The sequence below is a fragment of the Protobothrops mucrosquamatus genome, unplaced genomic scaffold (genome assembly GCF_001527695.2).
Source record: "Protobothrops mucrosquamatus isolate PMUCROS unplaced genomic scaffold, P.Mucros_1.0 scaffold1481, whole genome shotgun sequence".
Taxonomy (NCBI): domain Eukaryota; kingdom Metazoa; phylum Chordata; class Lepidosauria; order Squamata; family Viperidae; genus Protobothrops; species Protobothrops mucrosquamatus.
The window spans coordinates 148,247-161,880 of NW_015387658.1; the positions used below are offsets into that span (position 1 = coordinate 148,247).

The 13,634-nt window shown below is 51.1% G+C and overlaps 1 protein-coding gene and 1 non-coding gene across 5 annotated transcripts in view; both read right to left on the reverse strand.

Annotated features, from left to right (window-relative positions):
- Positions 1-9,616, reverse strand: part of RC3H2 (ring finger and CCCH-type domains 2) — a 28,113-nt gene extending 18,497 nt beyond the window's left edge. For all 4 annotated transcript variants that reach the window (XM_029285295.1, XM_029285294.1, XM_015822154.1 and 1 more), the window contains exons 1-6: positions 9,386-9,616; positions 7,115-7,232; positions 5,420-5,653; positions 5,013-5,188; positions 3,768-3,968; positions 579-711 (exon numbers count right to left, since the gene is read on the reverse strand). In XM_029285295.1, coding sequence (XP_029141128.1) covers positions 579-711; positions 3,768-3,968; positions 5,013-5,188; positions 5,420-5,653; positions 7,115-7,232; positions 9,386-9,616 — 1,093 coding nt within the window. The remainder of the gene's footprint in view (positions 1-578; positions 712-3,767; positions 3,969-5,012; positions 5,189-5,419; positions 5,654-7,114; positions 7,233-9,385) is intronic.
- LOC114922979 lies at positions 2,447-2,562 on the reverse strand. The gene has a single exon (XR_003810545.1). It is a non-coding gene; the product is annotated as a small nucleolar RNA SNORD90 (small nucleolar RNA).
- Positions 9,617-13,634: the final 4,018 nt, after the last annotated feature.

The window sequence follows — 13,634 nt, forward strand, 5'->3', positions numbered from 1 at the left end:
CGTTAAACTAGACAGACCCAATTCCAGCAGACTTTCCTCATATGCTTTAGCCTCCAGTCACCTGATCATCTTTGTTGCTCTTCTCTGCACTCTTTCTAGAGGCTCAACATCTTTTTTACATCCTGGTGACCAAAACTGGATGCAGTATTCCAAGTGTGGCCTTACCAAGGCCTTGTAAAGTGGTATTAACCCTTCAGCTGATCTTGATTCTATCCCTCTGTTAATGCAGCCTAGCCCTGTGTTGCTTTTCATTTTTTGGGGGAAACCCCTTGCAGTCTGTAGGGCAAGAGTTGGTTCTTTCCAACGACTTTCTGACTCTCTGCCTACCCAAAATTTTCATTTCGACTGAAGAAATTACTTGGGTGAGTAACGAAACGTCTCCGTTTTAATAAACTTTGGCCCGGTTGCCATGATTTCACCTCTTAAGATCATTTCCGTCATCTTTGGCAGCCACCCGAGACTGGAAAAAGCATCGTGTGAAAAGGATCAAACCATGTTTCTTTTGGGGAGGGGGAGGAAAGGAAGGAGACGGAACACGGCAGGCGTTTGGGGGCTCCGCCTTCTCTCCGCGGACATACCTGGGTTAGGATCTATGTTCGCCAAGAATTCCAAATGGAGACGAAGCCGATTCAGGTTGGCGGGGTCCCCCGTTCGCTGCAGAACAATGGTTAATTCCTGCACGCTTTTGGCAAAGGACTCCGGAGACTGGAGCTACGTGAAAGGAAACACACACACGCTTTGCATCTGTAGGCCAGATTTAACATTTTCAAAAGTTTGCCCCCGAGGTGGGTGGGACGGTAGTGCAAAGTCATGCATCAAGGCAAGGACAGAATTTTGGGAGGGTGGAGGTTCCTGGTATTTGGAAGGAAGGAACTTTATTTCTTAAAATGGCACCAATGTCGGGGCTTAACCTACAGAATTTGGAGTGGGGGGAGGCACATAAAAATATTTTCTGGGCGCCGCGCTTGGCCCTTGTATGATAGGAAGAAAAAGCAGCTGCATTCTCATCCAGGTTTCTACTACTGTATGTGGTGGGAATGTTCAAAAGTACAAAACTTTTGGCATTTGATAAAACAGTGGTTAGAAGAGATTTTATTATTATTATTTATTATTTCACTAACTTATATGCCGCCCTTCTCCCCACGGGACTCAGGGCGGCTCACAGCATGTTAAAACAACACAAAAACATTTCCCCTATAAAACCAATTAAAAACCAAATATTTATAGCTGTGTCATTATTAAAATCTTTAAAAATTTTCCCTATTTAAAATTCACCCTAGGTCAGTCCCGCTTGCTGAAAAAGCCATGTCTTGAGGGCGCGGCGGAAGGTTAGGAGATCCGGGATCGTCCGGATCTCGGGGGGTAGTTCGTTCCAGAGGGTGGGGGCACCCACAGAGAAGGNGCCTCCGGATGCTCCTCATAGGGAGCCCCATGTATAGAGCATTACAATAGTCCAGGCGGGAGGTGACGAGGGCCTGAGTGACTGTGCGCAAAGCGTCCCGGTCCAGAAAAGGGCGCAACTGGTAAATCAGGCGAACCTGATAAAACGCCCCCCTGGTCACGGCCGACAAATGGTCTTCCAGTGTCAGCCGTGGATCCAGATACTAATGCAGAACATCGAGTTAAAGCCAGAACTCTTTCTGCTGGGTATCATTAAGGATAAATACAATAAAGGATCCCTATGTTTATGTTTATGTTTATTTAGATTTGTATACCTCCCTATCTCCCTTACGGGACTTAGGGCGGTGAACAGGCGATAATAAAAATCACAATAAATATCTATTCTAAAATCAAATTAAATAAATAAAGGCCTGCTCTAAAATACCCCATATAAAAACCTATACTAAAACCTAATTAAAACTACGCCAGGCCGGCCGCACGAAATAGATGGGTTTATACCTATTACTACACATGCTAACAGCAGCAAGATTAGTCTTTGCACAGAGGTGGAAAGATAATGAGACACCCGCAGAAGAAGAGGTAATAAATAAGATTTTATCCCGTGCTGAAATGGATAGGTTGACGTTAGAACTTAAGGATAAGAGTGAAACAGATTATTACGAAATCTGGAATAAATTGTACAATTGGTTGGGGAAAAATAGAGGGAAAAACTCTCTGATTCAGCAAAACACATTGATCAAGAAAGATACCGATCAAAAATATTAAAATATTAAAGTGAACATTAAGAATATACAGATGACGGGATCCACCAGAGAGAATATTTAAGAGAAAAAGAAACGTTTGTTTGAACACGTGGACTATGAATTATAGGAATCAATTGTTAACGATTTTTCTTTACAAATGTAAACCAAGCAAACACACTGTTAACCAACTATTATGTGATTTATGTTTTAAAAACCAATAAAACTTATTTAAAAACAACGTTTTGTTCCTCGGAGTGAAATGCAACGCGGAGGGCAGAGGAAAACCGCGGGTTTTTCCCCCAAAAAAGAGCCGCATCCTCAGACAGCATAAATGGAAGATCAGCGTTCAGGAGCTGAAGCTCCCAGCTCAGAATCTGCCCTATGCAGCTTCATCACTGGATGCCTCGAAGCGCAATCTGCTGGGGCGCAAAGCACCCAGTCATCCCCAACGAATACTGGGACCTGGCGGAGGCGTTTAGTGAAAAGGAATGTGATGCCCTACCCCCTCACAGACCCAATGACTGCTCCATCGAACTGGTGCCAGGAGCCAAACTCCCACGACCGAGAATGTATGCCATGTCCCCCCTCGAAATGGAGGAGATGCAGCGATACGTGAACAAAAACCTAGCGAGGGGGTTTATCGAACGGGCCAAATCTACCGTGGGAGCCCCTGTGTTGTTCAAAGAGAAAAAAGATGGGTCTCTTCGTCTCTGCGTAGACCAGCGGTTCTCAACCTATGGGTCGGGACCCCATTTGGGGTCGATCGAGCATTTCACGGGGGTCGCCAAGCAAGGCTGTCCGCCATTTTTTCCCCCTTTTCCGGCGGGTGCCTTACCTCCCTTGGGCTGGGCCAGCTGGTGGTCGGCCTGCTCCGTCTCTGCCGCTTGCCAGCTACGCCTTGGCTGGCGCAGGGGGCGGAACCACGCATGCGTGGCGCTCCCGGGCAGGGAAAGTCCTCGACTTACGACCGGTTGGGTAGTCCTCGACTTACGACCGGTTGGGGGTCGCGGCATTAAAAAGGTTGAGAACCAGTGGCGTAGACTATAAGGGTCTCAACGCTGTGAGTGTGGAAAATAAATACCCCCTCCCCCTCCTGAAGGATTTATTAACCCATCTGGCTAAGGGGAGTGTTTTCACTAAATTAGACCTGAGAGAGGCATATTACCGGGTGAGAATAAAAGAGGGCGACGAGTGGAAAACTGCCTTCAACTGTCCTAGGGGAGCTATCAGTTCAAAGTCATGCCATTTGGACTACAGGGGGCCCCAGCTGTATTTATGCAGGAGAACGCCGAGCCTCCAGGTGGACCCGCCTCTGCTCTACCCTCCTTTGACAGCGACGATGAAGGAGAGGACGACCCAATGGTGAGTCGACAAATCCCGCCTTTTTCACTGGCCGCCAAACTTATAATCCCTAAGTCTGGGGCACAAATAGACTTAAACGTGCCGATTGATTCTGGATGCACCCGTTGCATTATTAATCTGCCGTTTGCCATGAAGATGGGCATACGGGCAAAACAGCTTTCCAAACCTGTGAGGTTTGAACAAGCCGATGGAACAAGACCCTATTAAGTGTATTTTAAGTGTTTCGTTAATCGGACACATGACATCTTCTTTGGAGCTGACCTTGTCGATGATGGACTGCATGTGGGATTTGTGGGCCAGGTCCCCGTACAGGAGGGAGGACCACTGCTCGGGAGAGATCCGGAGACCGGCTTCCAGGGCGATGTGGACGATCTGAGCGTCGTGCTCCCTCCGCAAGGCCTCGTAGCTGCGGAACTCCTCCTTCAGCTGCATCAGGGAAGAGTCCTCGTCCCGCTTGGTGACCTGCGCCAAGAAACACAACCCACTCAAGCTACCGTTTCTAAGATGCCTGGAGTCACTCTGTGCGTGTCAGAATCAAGTTATATTGCCTTTCTATCTTATTTCCTCTGATCTAAAACCAATTCTTACTCTTCCCTGGATCCTGCCATACTTCTAAGGGGGAGGGGGGTATGCATGCGGAGTTTATTACTTTCACTTCCTCTATTCACTACAAAGTAACCTTTTGTTTATTCGCCTTCGGGACTGCTAACCATCACAATGTAACCATTAGCCTTGGGGGAGGAGAATTCAGATTTTGGCTTCTCTATGTACGCAAATTAAAGATTCTTTAAGGTAAAACAATGCCTCAAAGTTCTTTGAAGAGCTTCCTCTTTCGGAACCATGACACTTGTAAGACGTTACGACAAGTGCCTCAATTTGAATGGCGGTTAGGTCGAGAAGTCACGTCATGTTGTAGTTTTCTAATGTGTATAGTAAAAGTTTTGTACCTGCAGGGTGTCTGTCATGGATAACCAAATGGTGGTTTATTTCCTAATTGCCCTCGTAAATCAGGTACCGTCAGGCCCCTCAGATCACTATTGGGATGCTGCCATTCTATTGGGAGGGGGGCTTTACTCTGTTGGGAGCAGGGAATTTGTGAGCTCTGGGATGTGTTCCTTTTTGCTTTGTTCTGCTACCCTTTGATGTATCTCTTTGGGCTGTGAAAGGGGGGGAGGAATGTGCCTGGGGCCATCTGCCTTATCTCTGCTCCGCTGAGAAGAGTATGCGATGCCTGGGAACGGCGCTTTACCACTCTTTCACCTTCCAGTTCCCGTAACAACTTCGCACCTGTGGATTGGACTGGGCAGTTGGGCTCTTGGGAGGGGTTTTGAAGAGAGGGGTTTAATGTTAACGTTTTGCGCGGGAAAGGTTCAGATCTTGCCTTGCCTGTCTGCTTTCACGCTCTCTCAATAAAGGTTCCTTTCGAAACAATGCCAGTTTCAAGAGTTTCTGCTTTCCTGGGAATATTAGCTGCGGCGGGACCTTACCGGTACCCAAATGTCACACCTTGAAGCAGGACGCCCGGTAGAGCAGCTGCACCACGTGGCCGATGCTGGTTTTCGACGCCTGAGGGAACCTGAGCTCCAGGCGCTGGACCACAAACAGCACCAGGACTTTGCGGGACAGGGCCGAGCCGTCTTCCAAGGCCAGCAGGACCAGTTTCAAGGCTTCCTCCTGCATAGCTGAGAGACCCAAGGTGGGGAAAGCCGAACCGGATGAAACGTGGGTGACCTCATTTCTCTTCCTTGTCAGGAGGACTTCAGAATACCCCTCGCCCCCAACCCTCTTTTTTCACAGCTGTTACACTGGGGAACGTTTTCTTCATTTTAAAGCTGAATAATGGCGAAGAGGGCTACGCTCTTTCTCCTCCTCCTCCTCCTCCTCCTCCTCCTCCTCCTCCTCCCACTACTCACCCGGCCCGAGGAACTGGCACCCCCTGGCCCGGACAGCGGCCCAGAGATTGGCCGAGAGCTGCTGAGGGTTCTGGTGTTGCAAGATCAGCTCGGTGACGGTCCTCTCCCCGAGGGAGCGAGCTGCCCGCATCGCCCGGATGCGGCCTTCTTCTTCCACCAGCTGGCAGTTCACCAGGGTCACCAGCTTCCGTTGCATCGGCCGGCTCAGCGTGCTCTGATTTAAGCTAGCCACACCTTTGGAGATCAACAGAAGGGTTACGTCTCTGTATTTCAGCAGTGACAGCATTTCAAGAGGAAAGACATCCTAGAGACTCACGCACACAACGGGGAGTCGCGCAATACCTAGTAACATGGAAAAATCTCCCTGGGATTCAACTTGAGTGGGTGCAAAAGAATTATGTTAAAGCCCCCCGGGGCTAATTGAACGCTTCCATGACCGCTACCCCGATAAACCTAAATGATCGCTTAACTACTATTTCTTATCCCTTCTTTGTTTTTCTCTCCTCCAGGTGGACCTTTCCTTCTTTTAGGGGGGGCAGCATGTCAGGTCCCTTTGGAGCTCTGCCATCAAAAAGGGGAGGGGGAGTATGCAGTGTTGAGGATTGAGGGTGTTTTTGCATTTCCTACATTGCTTTTACTTTCGCTTGGATGCCTCTACATGGGAATTAGGGAGAGGGGAAAGAGCCCCCGGGGCCGTCCGCTTTAACATCTGCCGGCTAGCAAGGACGAGGCGCCAGAGAATGGCTGGTTATCACCGTTTCGGCTCAAAGTTCTCACAACGCCTTCCCGCCAGCGGACTGACTCCTGAGGGACAGAGGCATTGGGGCGGGGCGGTGGAAACGGGACTTTCAGCTTAATGCTTTGGAGCAGGAACTTCAGATTCCGCCTTTTTACTCTGCAATCACTTTCCTCCTTGAAACAATGCTCGTTTCCCGAGTTGTGCTTTCCTGACGGGACAGCAGAGGCTGGCCCTTATAGTACAGTGGTGGCGAACCTATGGCACGCGTGCCAGAAGCGGCACTCGGAGCCCTCTCTGTGGGCACGCGCGCCATGCCCCAGAGATGGCAATCGTCCTCTTCAACCAGCCGCCCGCTAACTTACCGAGGTCCCACGTGGCCGGATGCATCCCAGCACCCATGCGCTTGCTGGCCTCTGTGTGCGGGGGCCAATGGTGTCAGGCAGCAGCCGCCCCGGCCCCTGCCTCCCCTTGCCCTGCGACATGGCACCCCCGCCCTGCCTCGCCTCACCCTGCAGAACCAGCCTCCTGCCCACCGCCCCACCTGCCAAAGACCCCTGGATCTCCCCCAACCCTGCCTGGCCCCCACAGGCGTCCCTCCCCAGGAACAACATCGAGCTGGCCACGCCCACCCAGGCCACGCTCACCCATCTGCCACACCCACTGTAGCCACGCCCACCCGGTGGGCCATGCCCACCCGACAATACATAAGTGGGTTTTGGGTTGAAGTTTGGGCACTCGGTCTCTAAAAGGTTCGCCATCACTGTTATAGTTTCTTATAGTATCAGTGTGAGGGACGAGGATTCATGTGCTTCTCCTTCAGAAATTATCCTCAAAATACACAGGGAGTTTTATGACCAGGTGGCTCGTACGTTCAGGTCCTGATTCAAGCATCGGCTGGACAGGAGACCTTGTTCTGGCCCGGAAGGAGGTGCGGATCACCCGGCGCAGGGACTTACCCTTACTTCCGCTCAGGGGCTTCAAATAAAGGGCGAGGTCTTCCACGCATTTCTTCGCCAGTTCGTAGTGTTTGTTTTCTCCCAGGTTACTTAGCTTGACAGCCTGGCGTTCAGGCACCTAGAAGGGTCCCGGGGAGAAGCACTTATGAGCAGGCCTTCCTTTAAAAGGGGGGCAGGAGGGAAACTGTGATTTGGGAAAGGATTGTTTCTGTCCCAGCCTATGTGAATCCTTGTTAAACTCACAAGGAGAAACCCCTCTTCCAACAAGTAGGCTGGAATTGCAGGAAAAACAAACCCCTTTTATTATTATTTGCAGACCTGCAAAATGTCCAGGCAAACAACACACAATTTGATGAAACTTGATTTCTTCAGCAACCAGCACCTCCCACACCTTCCTTTTTATTATGCAGCCCAAGGCGTGGCTCCCTAATGCCTTCTCCTTTGCCCTTGGAGCCGCCCCATTGCCTTCCTCTGTCCAACTCTCATTGCCTGTCGGCGCTTGCGAGCATCTATGGTGTCTTCTAACTGTGAGTCCTCACAGTCTGACACAGCCTCCCAGCCCAGCTGTGTCTCAGCCTGAGCACGAGTGGAGGGGCCAGGCTCCTCGTCAGCCTGTAAGTCTTGGAGCTCCCCAGAGCCTTCCTCTGACTCTGATGGCTCTCCAGGCCCCTCCTCCTCCTCCTCTGGTTCCCCAGACTCAGCTGCCGGGCCCACTGGCTGGCGAGGAATCACAACAAGGATGTCCCATTTCTAAATTAGATTACAGGTAGCCCTCGATTTACAACAGTTCGTTTGGCGACCATTTGAAGTTACAGTGGTATTGAAAAAAGTGACTTATGACCATGTTTCACTCTTGCGACCATCGCAGCACCCCCAGGGTCACGTGATTTACATTCAGATGCTTGGCAACTGACTCATATTTATGATGGTTGCTGGGTCGACCTTTACGACCTTCTGACTAGCAAAGTCAAGGGGGAAGGTTAACCGCCGGATTACTAATTTAAGAACCGCAGTGATCCACGCCTGGGAAAGCCAAGGGAAATCATCAAAACGATTCAAAAACGAAAATTAGAATATTTCGGGACAGGTGATGCGACACCCAGAAAAATACGGCCTGCTCCGTTTCATCCTCCAGGGAAAGATGGAAGGCAAACGAGGTCCAGGCAGAAGAGGAACATCGTGGCTTCGAAATCTAAGGGACCGGTTTGGACAAAACTGAACAGCACTTTTTCGTGCGGCGGCTGATAAAAACAGGATTGACAACGTCCGATAACGGATATGGCACAAGAAGAAGAAGTGATTCACTTAATGTGGCGAGAAAAGACGTAAAATGGGGCGAAACTCGCTTAACAAATGTCTCACTCGCCAACATAAATTGGGGGTTCAAATTGTGGTCGTTAAGTTGAGGACCACCTACATTGTCAGATCCCCAAATCTTTGTGGTTTTCCCTGCATACTGTGTTTTAGTTTGGGGCCTGCCATTCTGCTGGGGGGGGGGATTTGCTTTCGTTTGGGGTAATCTTTCGATTTCTACTTTCCCTCTCCTGCCTCTATCCACTTGAGAGAAGAATGTGTCTCCCTTACCAGGGAGACCGTTACGGAGAAACCAAACTGGAGAAGGCCTTGAGATGCGCCGTCAACTTGTGCCAGTTACCCAAACATCGTCGCCACCTGCGGACCGGCTGGATTTCAAATGGACATTATGACTTTGGCGGGAGGAGGAAGATTGCGAGTTTAATCATGCCGTTTAAGCGGGATTTCGCCCCAGATCTCGCCTTGACTTCCCTCCTGTCACTGACCCCTAATAAAAGTTCCTCTTGAGACAATGCCTGCTTCAAGAGAGTTCTGCTTTCTTGGGTGGTTAGCTGAGCTGGGTAAGGACGGACATATTTAATGAGGATCTGTCCTCTGGATGCAACGTGCAATTAGCAGGTCATTAAATCTGGATTCTCAACACGGTTCAGGCAGATTTGCTGGCCCGGAAACCAGGAGACGCCGAGTTCTAGTTCTGCCTTAGTCAAGAAAGTCAGCTGGGCTTTGCGCCCGTCCCTGTCTCTCTCTTTCATAGGGTGGTGATTGTGGGAAAACACGAGGCAGGAGGTGTGTTCACCGCCTTGAGTTACTTATAAAATAATAAAAGCAGAATAAAGATCTAAATAAGCAAATGAAGCTCCCTTCCCCGTCTGATTGACAGCTGCGGACTTTTTCGGCCTCTGCACCGGGTCACCTGCCGTCAGGAGGGGGAGGGGGGGAAACACCCTCTCCTTTTACCTGGGCTCCCACTAACTGGAGCAGCGCAAAGTTGACGGGAAGCACGTCGATGTCGGTGTGGATGGCGGTCTGGTCGAAAGGGCAGGCCTTGCGGTGCAGCTTACTCAGGCAGGCCTTGCAGACGGTGTGGGAGCAGCCCAGGCTGATGGGCTTGTGCACGTTCTCGTCAAACTCATTGTAGCAGATGGGACAGGACAGGAACTCCGTCCACTGGGCGGCCTGCACAGGCATTGTGGAACGCAGCGCCCTCTTCTCAGCTGCTGCTAGCACTCCATGTTGGCACCGTCCAGGGGGTCGGGAGCTGGGAGAGAAACAAAAGTAGGTTTGGCTCCTTTGGGGTCAATTAGGGCTGTATTCTGGAGTCGTTTCACCAATCAACAACAACAACAACAACAATAATTGTTAAGTCCGGGGTGTTATGTTGCAGACAAGCACCTGCAGCATAACACCCCGGACTTAACAATTGTTGATAAGACAAAAAAGTCTGGATAGTGGACGTGGCAGTGCCTGGAGACAGCAGAATAGACGAGAAAGAACTGGAGAAGATCACAAAATACAAAGACATACAAATAGAAATAGAAAGACTGTGGTAAAGGCAAGCAAGGGTGGTACCAATAGTAATAGGCACCTTGGGTGCAATCCCAAAACAACTGGAGCACCACTTGAACACCATCATCGGCACTGACAAATTCGCCATCAGTCAATTGCAAAAGGCGGCCTTACTAGGAACTGCTTCCACCCTGCGACAAGATCTGTAATACCATCAGACATCCACATCTGCCTATCCCAGGTCCTTAATAATAATAATAATAATAATAATAATAATAATAATAATAATAATAATAATAATAATAATAAAGTTGGAAGGGACTTTGGAGGTCATCGAGTCCAACCCCCTGCTCAGGCAGGAAACCCTATACCATTTCGGACAAATGGCTGTCCAGTCTCTTCTTAAAAACTTCCAGTGTTGGAGCATTCACCGCTTCTGGAGGCAGGTGGTTCCACTGGTTCATTGTTCTAACTGTCAGGAAATTTCTCCTTGATTAGTTTCTCCTTGATTAGTTTCCATCCGTTGCTTCTTGTCCTGAATTCTGGTGCTTTGGAGAATAGCTCCACTCCCTCTTCTTTGGGGCAGCCCCTGAGATATTGGAACACTTTGCCCACTGTTTACATCTTCTATTTCGGTAACTCTGATCAATCCCATTTATATGCGTATGATTTTATAGGAAGCATTATAAAGTTATCTCCAGCATCTGGCATCAAAGGAAATACTGCTTCACATCAGAAGATTGATTTCTGGCAGCTTTTGCTAAGAGCTGCTGCAAAGAGTCTGTACTGACTGGGGAATCTGCTCGGCCAGAGATATCCACTACAATTAGCCATGCCCAGCAGCAGAGTTTCACCATCTCAAGCCAATAATAAGTGCCCGGAACAATACAGAATTCATAATGTTTTACCTTAATTGAACTTTAAGGAACATTTAAGCCATTAAAAAAAGAGATACAAGCAAAGTCCGCACAAGAACACAAATCTTAACATTAAAAAATAATTCCATATGGTTCTGTGCCTGCCGAATATTTTAATCACTGGCTGGACTCACAGGTCGTGTAATGGATTCTTTTAACGGTGGTTTGTTCAATCAACCACAGCTAGTCTTAACAGGTCACCATTCCTAGTGGGAAAATGCATGGTTTAGGAAACATCACGTAATGTGACAATTTATGGTTAGGTGGCCTGGAGATACACTTTTGTCTGCAAGCTGCAGTTAGTGACCTCTTCCAGGCTATATTGGGGCAGTATTAAGCATAAGTGGAACCTTCTTTTCAAAAGCAACACGAACCTGTTGCAATTCTCTGCTTAGGAGGGTCAATGGTGCCTGTCCTTGACCCAGAGACCCCAGAGCATTGCTAGAGCCCCAAGAAACCTCTTTTGCTCCATCATAAAACCTGCTGCCTGCATTTTAACCATGGGGGGGGACTAGTCCTCATGCTTCTCTCTCTCTCTCACCACTCCCATGCCCCAGTTCCGAATAATAAGCAGAAACGGGAAGAGAACTGACGAAGCAGCAGCAGAAAAAGAGATGGTAGAAAACTACCATCTTTGCAATGTTATTTCCTGCAGGAGCACCTATAGCAAAAACAAAAAAATAAGAACATGTCCTGCCAAGGGAGAGGGGGGGAAGGAGGGCAATATTGCATGCACCCCCTTTCCCCCCCCCAACCTCCAGGGCTCTTCCCCCACGTGCTTGCAAGCCAAGACCGCGTGGCCTGCATCCCATAAGGCACCAGACCGTCACTTACCTGAAATGGTACCGGTGGTTCTCCTGCCTGAGCAGGGGGGTGGACTAGAAGACCTCCAAGATCCCTTCCAGCTCCATTCTAGTCTCTCCATTAACACCCAACTTTGGACCAGGGAGGCCAGACAGGCTGCCTTTTTGGGCCCCCCTCCTCACCACGCCCCCCCACCCCCGTCCAGGAGCCAGCGGGGGGAGGGGAGGGTGCAGATAAAAGGCTCCCCCCCACCCCAAAATCATGCAACCCTTTCCCGGGTGGTCGTGGGGGTCCCAAGGCGAGTGTCCCCTCCCCGCCCTGCTGCGGCTGCGCACATCCCCCCCCGCCCGGGGCCCATGCTGTCCCTTCTGGGGGGCCCCTCCCCTCCCTGAAAGGGGGCACCCCATGCCGCCCCTCCCTCGGAGGTGGGGGAGGGGTCTCTTTCCGGGCGCCCCCGCAGCTGGCGTCCCCCTCCCCCCACCCCCCTCCCCGCAGGCGCCANGGGCCCGGCCTCTCCTCACACCCCCCGAGGGGCGCACCGCGGAGCGGCCCGACGGCGGCGGCGGCGGCGTCGCCTCCTCATCGCGGTGACAGCCGGGAGGCCCGCCCACCCAAGCCACGCCCCCTCTCGCGAGACTCGCCCGCCGAAAGAGAGGAGGCGCGCCAGAGCGTCCCGCTCGCCGCGCGCGCCCTTTCGCTCCTCCCCCCCCAACCCCGCCCCGTTCCTGGCCTGGGAGAGGGCGTGGCTAGGATTTGCATAGCCGCCTTCTTCGCTCCTCTCCCCGCCCCGCTCCTGGCCTGGGAGAGGGCGTGGCTCGGATTTGCATAGCCGCCTTCTTCGCTCCTCCCCGCCCCGTTCCTGGCGTGGGAGAGGGCGTGGCTCAGATTTGCATAGCCGCCTTCTTCGCTCCTCCCCGCCCCGCTCCTGGCCTGGGAGAGGGCGTGGCTCGAATTTGCATAGCCGCCTTCTTCGCTCCTCCCCGCCCCGTTCCTGGCCTGGGAGAGGGCGTGGCTCGGATTTGCATAGCCGCCTTCTTCGCTCCTCTCCCCGCCCCGCTCCTGGCGTGGGAGAGGGCGTGGCTCAGATTTGCATAGCCGCCTTCTTCGCTCCTGCCCGCCCCGCTCCGGCCTGGAAGAGGGCGTGGCTCAGATTTGCATAGCCGCCGCCCATCGGAAACGGCGGGGCGGGGCTTCCCAGCCTGGTCTGAAAGGCTACAGAAAGGCGAAGACGTGGGAATTTGTAAACAGGTGGATGCGTGTCGTCTTTTAAGCCGGCGACTGGAATTGGAGTGTCGGTATTTCAAACCATCAGGTTATTGCTGGGGTCTTTTTTTTTTCTTTTTTCGCAGCGTTTTTAAGGGTAGTGTAATAATACAGGCAGTCCTCGCTTTATGACAATGGAGCCCAACATTTCTGTTACTAAGCGAGACGCTTGTTGCGACCTTCCTTGCCTCGGTTGTTAAGCGAATCGCTGCACCTGTTAAGTCAGCAACACGGTCGTTAAGCGAACCCGGCTCCCCCATGGACTTTGCTCATCTGGAGGTCACAAAAGGGGATCATGACTGCGACCGTCATAAATACGAACCAGTGGCCAGGCGTCTGAATCTTGACCGTGCAACCCTGGAGATGCTGCAATGGTTGCAAGAGTGAAAAAGGTCACGGGTCACTTTTTTCCCAGTGCCGTTGTAACTTCGGTCACTAAACGATCTGTTGTAAATCGAGGACTCCCTGTACCGCCTCGTTTTCAGGCGGTATCTTTGATGACAAACATGGGACTCTTGTTCTGTTCTTGTCCACAGAAACCTTTTGGCTAGCCCAGGGGTAGGTAACCTTGGCTCTTTTAGGACTGGTGGACTTCAACTCCCAGAATTCCTGAGCCAGCCACGCTGAGGGGAAAGGGAGAGGTTTCCAAGCTGAGCCATGCTGGCTCAGGAATTCTGGGAGTTGAAGTCCAGGAGTCATGAAGGGGCCATAGTTCC